The 15,808-nt window shown below is 45.7% G+C and overlaps 1 protein-coding gene across 34 annotated transcripts in view; it reads right to left on the bottom strand.

Annotated features, from left to right (window-relative positions):
- Positions 491–15,808, bottom strand: part of DAB1 (DAB1, reelin adaptor protein) — a 1,217,809-nt gene continuing 1,202,491 nt past the window's right edge. For 33 of the 34 annotated variants that reach the window (XM_021093137.1, XM_021093135.1, XM_021093141.1 and 30 more), the window contains one exon: positions 491–3,900. Coding sequence is in view for 6 of the 34 variants with exons in the window: in XM_021093169.1 (XP_020948828.1) it covers positions 3,856–3,900 (45 nt within the window). In the remaining 28 variants the exon portion in view is untranslated. 34 annotated transcript variants of the gene reach the window in all.

Genomic DNA, 15,808 nt, shown 5'->3' with positions numbered 1-15,808 from the left:
TTAACCAACGGAGCCATAATGGGAACTCCCAGATGATCTTGAAATGAACTACAAGCCAAACTCTTCGAAAGTCTAGGTTAAGCTTGGTCCTTCCAAACAATAGTTTAACAGGTTTTTTGGTTTGTTTATTTTCATTTTGTTTCGAGAAGACACAAATCCACAGGGAGAGTCTGGAGGTCTTTTCCCAACTTTGAAAGTGCCATGCTAAAGGCGGGTTCAAACACCACATCTACACACGGTGTGCTGTTTCTGACCACTTCCTCCTCATTCCTCACTGTGGTTGATTTTCCAAGTGTAGCCTGGATTGAACTGAGGACCAACTGACCTAACTCCTCAATGATGCATTTTTGTTTTTGTTTTCCCTGGCCCAGTGCCAGGATAAAAGGCCACCTTCGTGTGGGGAGATGAAAGCTTTGAGAGAAGCAAGTGCCTTTTGCAATCCCTCACCTGAATATCCAGTAGCACCTTGTGGAATAAAACCAGGCTAAGCTGTTGTTCTCAAACATGTTTATTTGTAACAGTTTTACATGGCGTGTTACAGAAATTAATGGAAAATTTCTAAAAATCTTGCTGTTCTGTTGAATGCATTGTACATAAAGTTAAAAATAATGTGTCCCATATATGTTAACAAACTGTCATCTGAGGTAAAGTTAAAGTAGGTCTAGAAATGTACTGCAACAGTCATTTTCTCTTTCTCATCTTTATTAAAAAAATATGTGTCAGAACGCAGAAATTGAAATGAACCAAACCCACAGAGAAAACTTTTTTTTTTTTTTTTTTTTTAAAGGAGGTGCCTGGTACATTACACGATGGGGTTTCAGTAGACACTGGGATGAGTACAAATTATCAAAAAGTCTTGCGGCATGGAAAGATCAGAGAGCTGTGGGGGATGGGGACGGAATGACAGGTGGTGTTTCCCTGGTTTCAAAATTTAAAGTGACAAATTTCGTGCTAGTGAAGGATGAGGCATTAACAGTTGTACACGTGGATTTTTTATCGCTCTAACTGAAACGGTGCAGATGCCCCATGGCCTTTCGGGACCAGCACCTCAGCTCTCATTTGGAAATTTCACTGTCTTCCTGGGATAGGATACGGTGGTTCTGAGCTCACCACACAGTGCTTCTTAAACAGCAGAATTCTGCCAATGATAACATGGGTGGCAGCTGCAAATCTTGACTTTGTTTCCCTCACTTTCCCTCATCCCATGGGGCCATCTTCCTTACGTTCTGAGCCAGTTATGTCTTCAACCACATTCAAGGAAGGATGACAAGTCCACTGGGCTGTCACTTTTGGGCTATGACATGAGCCCCGTACCATGTACCTGATGTACCCGCAGCAGCAACATCAGCCAGAGTTCACGTGCAACGTGTCAGGAGCAACCCACAGAATCAGTGTACAGGGTGTGATACTGCAAGACAAACTCTAAGACAGCCATAGTGAGGGAGAAGATAGCACCACTGGTTTAGAATCAGAATCATGGACAACAGAGCAACTGAAGTCATTTCCCCACGGGAATGGCCTATCTTATCAAATCCCCAGAAAACACAACTGAGCTGATTTCAGGACAACTCGGATGCGTATCCCACCGTCTGCATTTTCCCCTTCACGTGGAAGGAACTCATCAAAGGTGTATGCACGTTCCTGGAGAACTGACGCCGGACCGACACATGCCAGCAGCAGAGGAAGGTCAAGGGCCCTTTCCACCTTCCTGGTTCTTCAGATCTTCCACATTAGGGTGGCGGGTCCATATAGCCTATAATGGACACTTTCCCGCTTTCCTTAACTGGACAACATTTAGATCCCAGTGACCTGAACGTGTCTTATTTGGGCTTCAAACGGTAACAGTTGCCTCGACTTACCAACTTTTTCCTTTGGGAACAGTATACCTTCTCCCGAATCATTTCCATGTCTATGGATAGGAAGAACCAAAGCACACAGGCCTATTCAAGCCAATTGTATCAAGGTAAATGCGACTCGTCAAATTTTAAAACCAAGTCATCATAATTACCCCATCCCCAATCCAATTCATCAAATGACTCCTTAAAGTTTTCTTCTTAGTGTTAAACCACTAAATTCAACATACGGTAACTGCATAGGAATGTCGGGAAAACACATGTGACCTGTAGAACAATTCTCTGTAGGGCAAAAATATATAGATTCTTTGTGAAAATCATGTGCGAAACGTACGAACCGAACACTGCACTTTTTGTCTCATAAATGTAAAAAAAGGAAGCTTAAACTCTTCTGTTTCACATACAAACAGTCCAGGGACTTCTAGCGGGGGTGGGGCAGGGGTGGGAGTGGAGAGGTGGGAGTGAGTTTCAGAATCTGAAGGACAGGCCTTCAGACCGAGGACTGTCTCTTGTTTCACACAGAGGGCGGTACTCTTGCCGAAAGGCTCAAGGAGATGGTGGAGTCACGTGCTCCCGTCCTGATCACTAGCTGCTGATTGGCCAACTGCTCCCACCAGCTGGCCCTGAACTCCAGCTTCCCACCAGATGCTCCAGAGTAACCTCTGGAAAGTGAGCCCCCATCCATCAAGTCTGTCACATCTTGCACTCAATCAGCTACCTTCTCTACAGTGTGATGGCATTATTAAAAAGCATTTTCATTAACATTTATATTTACAAAAAAAAAAAAAAAAAAAACAAACAAACCAAACTGGCAATTTTTTTTTTCATTAGAACTCCTTAAAGCCATTTCCCTTAAATATTTAAAGAGTTTAATGGTAAGGTTTTTTTTTTTTTCAAGGTATAAAATAAAAATTCCATTTGAATTTTCTGATGTACAAAAAGAGATAGAGATGAACCATTGTGACCATGGAATCAGTTTGTTATGCTGAATATTCATGTCACCGTTTTTCCATTAGAAAGTTGGTTTTTTAAGTACCAGAACCACATTACTAGGATTGTACCAGAATTATTTGGCAATGACTTTTCTTTGAAAATGGCACATGGAGAAGACACTTGTCTGCATAGCATCACAGCAGCAAGATATCGGAAAAATAAAAAATATCATTTTATTGTCCTTAGAGTTTAGAGCTTCCTAGGTAATCAGATGCATTTTTCATCTTTCTCATCAATGGGATTCGATGTCCTTTCCTACTCACAGAGCGAAGGTTAAACCGAAAGCTGTCTTTCTCCACCGGGATGCAGAATAGCTAAAGGGTTGTTTTGGCAACATTCTCAATCAAGAATCATCATCAATCACTCATTTGTCTTGCGATTTCAAGTTAATTCATTTCATACAAGGCTTTTTTTTTTTTTCCCCCCAGTTAGATTTCTTCACCAATATCTAAAAAAAGTCAAAAGCAATACAAAAATTTGTACACCCATTAATTCTCAAACATGACAAAGAAGGGAAAGGGGAAAGATGGCAGACCAGGCCTTGGGGGGTGGTGACGATGACACTGAGGAACTCCCGCTTTTGCCTCAATGAGGTCAGTGCCAACCCTGATGAAACTCTCTGAGGCCTGTTCCTCCCCATCGGATGTCTTTACATCTGTCAACAGGTAGAGAAATAAAAGGAGAACTATGGTTTCACACACGAGGTCATCTTAAACCCACCTTAAGGGAGCTTAGAATATTTGTTGGGCAAGCATTTGCTTGACTTGTGATTCCATGTTGGGTATGATTTGTTTATACTCTTGTGTGGTTTTGTTTGTTTGTTTTTGTGCTGCCATAAATATCTGCCGTAAGTTGCCAAAAACTCTTAGTTCCCTCTTCCAAGCGAGTTCCATTGGGCAATCATGAATTTCTTCGTGGGATGAGGTGAGGTGAAAGAATACAAGAGAGCCTGTCGTGATGCTGATTTCCATGCCGGTCTTGAAGCACCTGCCGCAAGCCCGTGTCAATGCTATTTCTTAGGTCTGTGGATCTGCGCATAGAGAGGCTCCAGCTCCTGGGAACAGAGGGACAACGTGAGACCCATTCTTTTCCCAAGAGGACTTTCTCAGATGGCTGGGGAAGGAGGGTTTGGGATTAGAACAGAAAGGTGACAGTTTATGATGAATGACTCAAGGTTATTTTTGGATTATCCGATCATGGTGCATATCATTTTGGCAACTTTTTTTTTTATCCTTAAGAAGCATGACTCACCCAGTTGTGCCCCCTGGTCTTCCAGCTGAGCCTAGCTGCCCTGTTAGGGAAACGGTAGGGTCTAATAAAGAGAGCTGGACCAGCTGTGTGACACGGACAAGATACTCACACTCTCTGAGCCTCGGTTTCCTCAGCTATGAAAGGGGAACAGCATGGTTTATCCACAGGGTTCTCGGAGAATTAGAGACACTATCTCTACAGCCTCTAGCACAGTGCTTTGGAAGTTATGGGTCTTCAGAACATGGTGACAACTAGAGTAGGTCAAGGGAACGTTTTCCCACCACGGTTTTACGAATACCCACTGGCGACTGTTGGAATTCTATTTCAAACTGCTCTTTGATGTCAACGAGCAGTGAAGACGGGATATGTGTTAGAGCAAGAGTTAGAGCAGTTGTGCCCTCTGCTCTTAGTTAAAACCTTCTGGGACATGTTTCTCTCTACTCTGCTGTTTGAGGTTTGGTCAGTCATTCTCCTGCACCCGTGTGGCTGTCCTGAGACCTACACAAGGGTTTTCATCAGCATCTGACACAGTAAACCTTCCATCCAAATGTAGATGGGAAGAGGTGCTTGGCATTGTTGAAACCACTTCAGACTTCATGTTGAAAGGGACCAAGGTGCACTGGCCAAGGAGATCAATACACTGGTCTGAAGCATGCATAGGCGCTTCTGTTAAAGTTGCCCTTTATGCTGTCACTCTTGGGTGTTTGTACCAGAATTACATGGATACTGCTATCTTAATTCTGTTATATTGTATGGTTTAGCCCACCTCCTGCCATGTAACTATAAACTGTTTTTAATTGCTTATTTTCCTGAACCATCAGGTTGAACTGGTATCTATAGCCCCTACTATGTGTCTGGCATCACGCTAGGTATTTTCAAGTACATGGTCCTTTGAACCCATCACAAGAGCCTTGTACAGCAGATGATTTATCTCTTTTGCAAATGAGAAACTAAGCCCAGAGAAGTTAAGTAATCTGTCCATGGTCAGACAGCTAGTAAGTTTGGGACATAAGATCTAAAAGTAGGTCCAGTGCTTTTTTGCAGTCTATGACAACAGTTGCCATAAAAACAAAACAAAAAAGCAAAAAGACAAAAAAAAAAAAAGCCCCCAATTCCCACCCATCCCTGTAGATTGAATCTACAGTGTTGTAGAGTGTCCTATGTTATCTGGCTAATGGTCCTAGGAGTGGCTTTTATTCTTTCCATCTTCATTTTGTAGATAAAAACTGAAAATCAAAGAGATTGTGTGATCTCAAAGTCACTCTGCTACCTTTCATGGGTTTTAATATATTGTATTGCTTGCTTTTCTTGTAAAGTGGGGATGGGCTAGAAGATAATTTTATCCACACCCATCATTTGACAGATGAGGAATGTGAAGCCCAGTGAAAAGAGCTTTTTTTTCCCCAGAGTCACAAGGTTACTTAGTAACCATGTCGTGAACAGAATCCAGGACTCACATCATCAGGTCCAGGATGTTTTCTTCTAGAACTTATATCTCTGTATTCTTCCAGGCAGAAGGCGCCTCCTTCGAGGCACTCTAACCTGACAGATGGCCATTTTGTCCCTTGCCACCCATGGGACTTCAGACCCCCTTTGGAGATGTAAAGAATAATACTTCTTCCCAATATCCAGTGATAGAAAGTAGGAAAGTCCATTCTCCACACCCTACTTCTGAGTTACCACTTTGCGGTTCCATCTGCTAGCACACAGTAGATGCTCAAGGAAGGTTTGTTGAATGAATGAATGACCAGGATACAGTTTGTTCTGTTTTCACTGTTCCGATCCTTTTATCAACACACTCTCACCTGGCTTTATTCTCTCAAAATTGAATCAAGCACAAGCTAGAGTGGATGATTTATTAAGCACCCAATCTGTTCTCCGCCAATGACTAGAAATGTTTCAAATACCTGTTGTTAAGGCTAGACATGTAGCTTTCCCGTGTTTGTCTTCCTGGGGTGGTGTGGGTGGAGCAAAGGTGGAGTGAAGGGTAGGGTCGTGAAGTCTAACTACTGGGGAACGGTTTCTTTTGCCTACGCTGGGCAAAGGATGCATCCACTTCCTTTCCTGAGTATCCTTTCTCAGCCCACCCTGCTTTTTGGATGCCCAAAGAAGTCAGGCTGCCTTGATCTCACCCTACAATTTGCTCTCTTCTAATTTTGGAAACTAATTTATTCAACTGAGAATGACACCTAAAAACAGAAGAAGACAGCAGGCTCAGACAGGGTAATTAATGCCACACTGCATTAACTTTCTGCAGCTGAGATAAATATTCACACATCTCCTGCTTGCCGGAATTCAGCTTCAAATACCCATCACAACAGTGGTAACGACTGCAGTCAACTCTCAATTATCCCCACTAATGAAGGGGAGCAGTGGTGTGGAAAACCCCAAGCAGCAGATAATCCCAAAGTCTGACACCGTGATGCATTATACGGTGGGGCAACAGCTTTACCTTCCTTGTTACAGCATCTAAGACTGTCAGAGCTGCAGGGGAACTAAGAAATCATTTGATCCAGAAATTTCTGACCTGACTTCTGGCAAGGTCAGAGTGGGGTCTCTAGGCTGTTTTCAATATTCCAAGAAGCCTAAATGGAATCACGCATTAACACAGCACACTGTTGACATTTTCGGGTTTTTTATTTTATCTTTTTGTCAGATCTGACCAGATCTCTGCCCTGCCTCAAATCCTTCAAAGCCTCCCCATTACCCACGGGGTGAGGTCAAAACTCCTTCACTGGGCACGTAAGACCCATTAGTCTTGTAGTCCATTAGAGCTAATAAATGCCCCTTCTAGACTATGAATCAGAACCCACCCTTCAGGTCATGTCTATCATGCTTGAAGAAAAGAAATTCCTCCTGCCTCTGTCCGAATGATCTTTCTGAAATGGATGTGGCCCTGCCAGTTCCCTGCTTAGAACCGCCCTCCTGACTCCTTCCTCCCCCAAGGATAATGCTGACCCCGCGGGGTGGGCCACGAGGCCCTTCTGATCTGGCCCCACCTCCCGGCCCAGCCTCATCTCCTTGCTCTCCCCTAGGCCACTCCTTCCGCCCTGTCACCCTGACATGCTGGGATTTCCCATCTCCGAGACTCTGCTCAGACAGTTCCTTCTGCCTTTAGGGCCTCTCTTTGTCCTGCACCTGGGGGTTCAGGCTTTCAGAACCAGCTCACAGAGGAGGGCTTCCTGGGCCGTGCAGGCAACACGGATCACTCTGCTCCTGGACTCCAGTGGTGCCTGTGGAGACCTCTGTCTACACGGCCACCACGTTATCTCCTAGGGTCCTCCACACGGTGGGCTCTGCTGTTGCGACAGCTTGGAACCTGGGAGGCACACCCTCTAACAACACAGGGCACAAGGCTGTGGACGAGTAAATAAAAGGTGCTTCTCTGAATGGGAGCTGGCAAATACTAAAGAACTTCAAGCTCATTTTGAATCTGACATCTTCACAACCTTCCTTTCCAGAGGACAACAAAGTACACAGAAACCATGCAGGAAAAGGAGAACAAATCAACCTTCCACCCTTTGCTTTAAGTTAAATACCCTGTTTTCTGGGAGGCGCAATGAAAGAATGCAAGCAATGCCATGTGAAACTGGGCAGATCCAGGCTGGTACGCTCATTGCCAACTGCCCGCAGCCAAAACCCACCAGGAACACACTTGCACTTGAACAAGTCGCGTTTAATACTCATTACAATGGGGGGAACCACAGGTAGGTCTGGAAGAGGTGGTTAGAAAGGGCTTCTTCCAGGTTAGGATTTTAGGAGATGTTTAGGGGGACGGTCAAGAAAGTGAGGTTTCTCTCTGGTTTGAATGCTTTCAGGAAGCAGGAGTTACCTTACTCTTACCTGCAAGGCAGGAAGCACGGAGCAAGGCTAAAGCCAGGAGAGAAGACTCTTAGTTTGCTTTTGGAATTTGGACCATGTTCATGTTTGCTGGGCTCAGTGAGGGTACCAAGCGGTCTGGATTTGCCTTGACCCATCATGGTCACAGAGCGCCTTGTCTGATGCTGATGCCCTGTGAAATTGTGCATCAGAACACCACCGGGCCCAGCTCTGAGGGCCAGGCGGGTTCCTGGCTATTAGGCTGCTGTTCTCCTTCTCACTGTCACCTTAGAGACCTTAAGCCTCTGCGCAGGTTGCTTAATTCCCTTGAGCGTCGGTTTTCTCATCTGTACAGTGAGATGAGAAATCCTCTTTGTGAAAGGTGTGGTGAGGACTGAAGGAGAAAATACGCATTGATTGTCTGGCATGAGCCTGGCACAGAGGAGGTATATCCTTATGTCTGGGTACGTGGCTCTACTCCTCCTTTACAGAAGATGGTTTTAGGCCGAACCATCACTCAGAGGTGGCTTTCCAAATTGCCTTTCCTTCATATAGCACAGTCCTTCATGGTATAACTTTTCTGTTAGGAAAGCTAATAATGGCATGAGAACTGCCCTGGGAAAGTGGGGAAAAAGAATGTGGGATCTGGTTGCAAGTCCTGGTGGATAATAGAGACGTCCATGTGTTTGCAGACTCCTTTAGGTTAGAAGTCTGAATTCAGAGGAATCAGAGAATGAGATGATAACAATAGCTTATATTTACAGAAATCTTTACGGTCTAGAAAGGGCTTTCCTCCATCACATATGTGACCCCACCCTGGACCATGGCAACCTGGGAATTCCCACTGCCATGTATAGGGAGGAACCAAGGCTCCCCCGAGTTTGGTGACTGGCTCTAGATCACTCAGCCAGTACACGGCACAGCTGGGGTAGAACCAGATTGGTTTATTTTTGTTCACTTTTCAATTGCACTACAATTAAAAAGCACTGTATTTGCCATTTTACTCATTTTTAAGCATACAACTCAGGGACATTTATTACATTCACAATGTTGTGCATCCATCACTGCCCTTTCTAAATCTCTCTTTCTTTTTTTATTTTTAGGGCCGAACCTGTGGCATATAGAAGTTCCAGATCAAATAGGAGCTGCAGCTGCCGGCCTACGCCACAGCCACAGCCAAGTGGGATCCAAGCCACGACTGCAACTTATACCATATCTCATGGCAATGCTGGATTCTTAACCCACTGAGCAAGGCTAGGGATCAAACCCACATCCTCATGGATACTAGTTGGGTTCATAACCCACTAAGCCACAATGGGAACTCCGCTAAATGTCTTTCTTTATCCCAAATAGAGGCTGTACCTATTAAGCAGTAACCCTTTGGTCCCCCTGACTCCCAGCCCTTAGGAACTAACCTTGAATTTACTTTCCAGCTCTATGAATTTATCTATTCTTTCTTTTTTCTCTTTTCCGGCTGCCTCTTGGCATATGGAATTCTTGGGCCAGGGATCAGATATGAGCCAGAGCTGCAGCCTACACTGCCTGCACCTGCGGCCATGCCGGGTCCTTTAAGCCATTGTGCCAGGCTAAGGATCGAAACCTGTCACCTAGGGCTACAGACATGCTGCCAAGGTGATCCCATTTTGCCACATTAGGAACCCCCCTTTATTTATTTATTTATTTGTTTATTTTTGGTCTTTTTTTGTCCTTTTAGGGCCGTACCCACGCATATGGAGGTTCCCAGGCTAGGGGTCTAATTGGAGCTGTAGCTGCCAGCCTACGCCAGAGCTACAGCCATGCCAGATCTGAGCCGTGTCTGCAACCTACACCACAGCTCACGGCAAGGCCAGATTCTTAACCCACTGAGCGAGGTCAGGGAACAAACCTGCAACCTCCTGGTTCCTAGTCAGAGTCCTTTCTGATCTGCCCCGAGGGGAATTTCCTTGGGGCATAATTTGCATACAATGAAATGTTCCCGTTTCAAGTGTGCAGTTCGATGAGCTGTGATCTATACAAACCCATCTGGCTCTCCCCAGAGCAGTCAATCTATAGAACATGTCCTTACCCTAAAACCTTCCCGGGTCCCTCTCAGCCAGCCCCTCACTCCAGTGTGGCAACCACTGATCTGCTTTTGACCACTGTGGATTAGGTTTGTTTTCTCGAGAGTTTCATGTAAACACACCCAGCTCTGTCTAAGCCCACTCGCCTCTTCACTGCCACAGGATCCCTCCGGTGGAACATCAGAGCAAGAAGGGCCCTCAGTCTGACAGTTCCTTTCCTCCAGGAAGAAACAGAGGTCCCCAGGAAGAAAGAGAGGTCCCCAGATGTAAGCATCGTGTTCCCCAAAGTCTGCAGGAAATAGTGGAGAGCCAGGAGGGCAGCCCAGGGTCTAGACTCTCATCTCTGTGCCTCTTCTCTCACTTTCCCTACCTGTCCTCAGCTGTCTGTCTTGAAGTATACAGGCAAATAGCTTCCTATGCCACATTCAGAGGAGCTCCTTTGGAAAGCCACCTAAATTGTGCCCAATACTTTGCATCCATTTCATTCTTCTTGGGCTTGTTTTTGGAAAGCTTGGCCACATGGAGCAAAGGTATGTCCAGAACAAATGATGGGTGGGGGAAGACGTGGCATGCTGAGAAAGGTGGTCTCAGACGAGAGGTCAACGCGCCATGCAGTCTCGTTGCTAAGCAAGCCCATTTCCAGCCCGTCTGGGAGCCGGGGGGTGAGAGCCACACTGAGCCAAGCTGGGGTCAGACTGCAGCTGGGAGGCGAGCCAAAGCTTAGTCCCTCAGCATCACCCTGCCTCGGCAGCAACTTCAGCCTCAGGGTCTTTTGGCCCCAACACCTGGGCCTAGTTCTTTGCCTGGCTTGTCAAAATGAAAAAGGCAGTGGTAACCAGAGAGTGAAAATAAAGCTGACATAACCAAAGCTCCATCTGAATCCATGAAGGATGCATGGGTTTTAGAGCCGCAAAGACTCCAGCCATGTTCCCAATGCCTTGTATGAACGGAGGCAGGCATTTCACCTGGGCCTCAGTCTCTTCATCTGTACATTGGGGTCTGTGACATCACCATCATGGTAACAAGTCATAGGTGACCTCATATGACATAAAGACTTCTAACAGGTGGTGGGAATCTTCCTGTCCCTATTATTCAAAGGTAAGGGAAAAAAACAAACAAAGAAACAAAAAAAAACAAGCCAAAGGCTGAACCACTTTCAGCCTGAACATCTGACCTTCAGGGTAGGAAAGTCTTCAAAACACAGGATGGATTTATCCACAACGCCTTAGAGACTGAAGGTGCTGCCAAGTGTGCTCGCTTCCTGGGGTCTCCGGCTGCCAAAACCCACTTGTGAACACACAGATGCACAATCTGAGTTCCCAAGGGGTGTGCATGTGTTCTGATGAATTTTGCATGTTCCCAATAATACTAACAACTGGCACAAACTGTCTGCTCTGCACACGGCAATCAGCGGTTCTCTGCCATAAGCAGGTAGGCTCCTGCTGGTCAGGAGTGGGTCCCGGACCTCCAGCAGACAGTCACAGGGAACCCTAATGAAGTCAACATACTGAAGGGACATTTGAGCTCCCCTTCATTATCTGGGAATGAGCCAGCCCAGGCGACGGGTGCTGCTGGAAGATCTTGTTTGAGAATAGGGTCTTCCATGCTCTGGTTGGATGACCCCAGGCAGGTTAGAAGGCCCAAGAATGTGAGAGTCAGAAGGGCCTAAGGCAATTGCTTTTTTTTTTTTAAATCTCTTTAGGGCCACACCCATGGCATATGGAGGTTCCCAGACAAGGGGTCGAATCAGAGCTGCAGCTGCCACAGCCACTGCAATGCCAGATCTGAGCTGAGTCTATGACCTACACCACAAGCTCACCGCAATGCTGGATCCTTAACCCACTGAGCAAGGCCAGGGATGGAACCCACAACGTCATGGATACTAGTTGGGTGTGTTAACCGCTGAGCCATGGTGGGAACTCTGGGAATGACTTTACAGAAGAGAAGACCAAAGGTCAGAAATTGAAGCCATCTGCCTCACTTCACATGCAATTAAGTCAAAGTGAGGCTGCTAAGACCCAGGTAGCCCGGTCCTGGTTGAGTGTGCTTATGTTATTTAATCTGGGTCTAGATTCAAATCCTAGCCCCATTAAGGTGTGGACCTTGTGATGTCCACAAATCATTAACCTCTCTACTTACCTGTTATATTTGTGAAACAGGAATAATAAAAGTACTTAAGTGGAATTCCTGCCATGGCTCAGCAGAAACAAAGCTGACTAGTATCCATGAGGACTAGTTCCATCCCTGGCCTCACTCAGTGGGTTACAGATCTGGTGTTGCCACGAGCTGTGGTGTGGGTCGCAGATGCGGCTCAGATTTGGTGTTGCTGTGGTTGTGGTGTAGGCCGGTGGCTCCAGCTCTGATTCAACCCCTAGCCTGGAAATTGAAGTAAGTGATGTTTATAAAAGTGCTTATAAACACACTAGTAATTTTTAAATTTATTTTAGTAGTAGTAGTAAGTGCAAGGCTACTTGCATTACCTTCTGCAGAGTAATTCCTGAAACAGTGAGTGAGATCTAAATCAGAGGTCAGCAGGGAGTTCCCTTCAGCAGTAATGAACCTGTCCAACTAGTATCCATGAGGATGTGGGTTTGATCCCTGGCCTCACTCAGTGGGTTAAGGATTCGGCATTGCTGTGAGCTGTAGTGTAGGTCAAAGACTTGGCTTGGATCCCATGTTCCTATGGCTGCGGTGTAGGCTAGCAGCTGCAGCTCCAATATGACCCCTAGCCTGGGAACTTCCATAGATGTCAGGTGTGCACCCCGCCACCCCCCCTCCAAAAAAAAGAAAGAAAAAGAAAAAAAAAAATTGGAGGTCAGCAAATAACAGCCCATTGGCCAGTTTTAGGGGCTGTTTATTTACAAAAAAAAAAAAAACAGTATTACTGGAACTCAGAGCCAGTCCTCTATGCACCTTTTTTTTTTTTTTTTTTTTTTGACTACACCTATGGGATGTGGAAATTCCTGGGCCAGGGATCAAACTTGAGCCACAGCAGTGACAATTCCAGATCCTTAACCTGCTGAGCCACAAGGAAAGTCCTCTGCTGCTTTCCTGCTACAACAGTAGTCAGTTGTGACTGAGGCCAGATGGCCCACAAAGCATAAACAGTTACAGAGAGTTTGCTGACCTCCGGTCTAAATGATCAGGGGTTTCTAGTTGTGCCCACTACGCTGGGGGCTAAAACCCATGTTGAAATCTCCACCTCTTGTCTTTTGTCCTCCGGAGTCTTGGATGCGGCGATCTACCAGCATCTCCACCTGCAAGTTCACAGGCACCTGAACTACCACTGGTCCCTAAGTACACTTTCTTTCTGCTCAAGCATGTGGCTCTGCGTTCCCAACACAGTCCCAGGCAGCACCCCGAACCCCCAGCCAGGAAGGCAGGGGTCATCCTAGCTTATGCTCTCTTCTTGCTCACCTCCCACTTCCCAGTCTTAACCTCCTCCTGATTCCACCTTGTAATATCCCTGGGCATCAAGCCCACCTCTGCAACCTGGCCTCAGCCGACATGGCCCTCAGACCTTCCCATCTCTCGCCTAGACTAACTCGGCTCGCACATGCCTCAGAGTACCATGGCCATCAGAAAGAGATTATTTTCCATTCTTGTGATTCTTTGTATAAGGCTCTTTGTTGTGTGATTCTATTTTAAAATGGAATGGTAATAATAACGCCAAACACATGTATTTTACTTTCAAAGCTTCTACTTTCGTATTCATATTTTCTGATTCTGGAAGAGCCTGGGGAGGGAGCTGTTGCAATTACCCATTGTCACCTATCCATGGGGACCAGGGACTCGAGGGGTTATCTGAGGTCCTGCCCAAGGAAGCCTGCTTTGGAAACATAACTCAGACCCAAGTCCCCCGAGTCTGGTCATTTCTTTTCTTTCTTTCTTTTTTTAATCTCCCTCCCAAAGCATCTGAAGTTCTGCTTTCTTCTTCTTTGAACATTAAAAATCCATCTGGTAATATTTTATATGTCTTGGGTTCCCACTATCAAGATCGGTATTAAAAAAATGACAGTGACATTATTTATGGCAATATCTATTGTTGCGAAGGGAGACAGACCAAACAATTCCCCATTGTTACAGCTGCTACTTTGACTTGACAGCTGGGCGAGTCTGATAGGCAGTTTATTTACTTAGCTATTTAACCAAATAAATGTTTTCATTTTTCTTTCATCTCCTCCAAAGCTAACATTTCGCCCTTAAAATTGCTCGAGCCACACATCAGTGAAGTATAAATTACCTGCCATTCCCACACCAGCTATTATAATATTATTTGGGCTCCCCCCCCCTTTTTTTTTTTTTTTTGCTCCTGTTGACCCAGTCTTTCAAAGACACGTGATTCTCCCAGATGGGAGGGTAGGGGAAAAAAAATGAAATAATGGAAGAGAGTCCCTTTTATTGCTAAAACCGAAATGCTCTTTGAGATTGGCCCTGAAGCTTCCCTCTGCGAGGATTGAGGCTGTCTGTTTCCTGACTAGGGTGGGATATGGTTTAACTTATCAACAGATGTCACCCTTACTACTCAGAATTGTGTGGGCATTTCTAATAAAAAGCAGCTGGAGATAATGGCTGCAAGGGCGATAAGAAGAAAGAGACCCTTGCTTTCCAACTGTTCAGAGGCAGAGGGGAAGATAGAGGCATGGACGTAACTACCCCTGCATCGTAGCCTTTCTCCAAAGGCCTGGAAAAGGCACTACGAAATTGCAGTCAATAAGTTTCCAGTTGGAAGGACGGGTGAATGGGATGGAGACAGAAAGATCAAATGTAGCTTGTGGCTGCTCTTGAAGGAGGGGCCCCAAAGGCTCATCTGGGCGTCCCTCGTGGGTGTCTTAAGGGATATGCCTGCAAGGCTGGCATCAGCCTCTTGGCATGAGATTCTTGATAGGCAATTGTGAAATTGCCAGACTAAGCTCTGAAAGGAAGAAAATTGCTTCATTGAAGATTACAGCCTAGCACTCCTTTGGAGCTGGGAGCTACTTATTACGATTTACATGGCAATCTAAGATAAGGCTGCTTGTTTTTGTGAGAAGTGAAAGGAGGCCTGTGAGGCCCTAACAGGGGTTGTTCTGATTATGGGACACGGCAAGCCAGAGAATGAAGAAGTAGGGTTTTTCTTTTTGGAGAAAAAGCTGTTTTGAGGCATAGTGAAAATTAATTACTTGCAAAGAGGAAGGTACAAAGCAAAAGCTCCCAGCCGTTGGCCTGGGTCCTTACGGTAGAATTTATTCAACAGAAGAACGAAGGGGCTAAGTGTATAAAACCCGGGGAGGGGAGAACCGCATTTACTGAGCGTGTATGTGGTGGTCGTGGTGCTGATGGCAACTTGGCCGCTTCCTCTGTGTCAGACACTGTGTTAAGGGCTCCACATACATCACCTCGTTTTGTCCAAACAGTAACCCTATGAGCACACTAAGTTTATTCCCCCCCCCTTTTTTTCTGTCTTTTGTCTTTTTAGGGCTGCACCTGTGGCATATGGAGGTTCCCAGGCTTGGGGTCTAACCGGAGCTATAGCTGCCAGCCTGCACCACAGCCACAGCAATGTCAGATCCAAGCCACATCTGTGACCTACACCACAGCTCACAGTAACGCCGGATCCTCAACCCACTGAGCAAGGCTAGAGATCAAACCTACAACCTCATGGTTCCTAGTCGGATTCATTTCTGCACGATGGGGACTCCTATCTTTATTTTTTAAAACAAGATAGAGAAGCGTTATGAAATCTCATCAGGGTCACCTAGCTCTAAGTGCTAGCGCCAGATTCTGAATTCACTCCTGGTCTAGAACCCAGATTTTTAAGCTGAGTACCAAGCGTCTCTCTCCATATGCTAT

The sequence above is a fragment of the Sus scrofa genome, chromosome 6 (genome assembly GCF_000003025.6).
Source record: "Sus scrofa isolate TJ Tabasco breed Duroc chromosome 6, Sscrofa11.1, whole genome shotgun sequence".
NCBI lineage: Eukaryota > Metazoa > Chordata > Mammalia > Artiodactyla > Suidae > Sus > Sus scrofa.
This window is presented reverse-complemented; position numbering and strand designations above follow the sequence as displayed.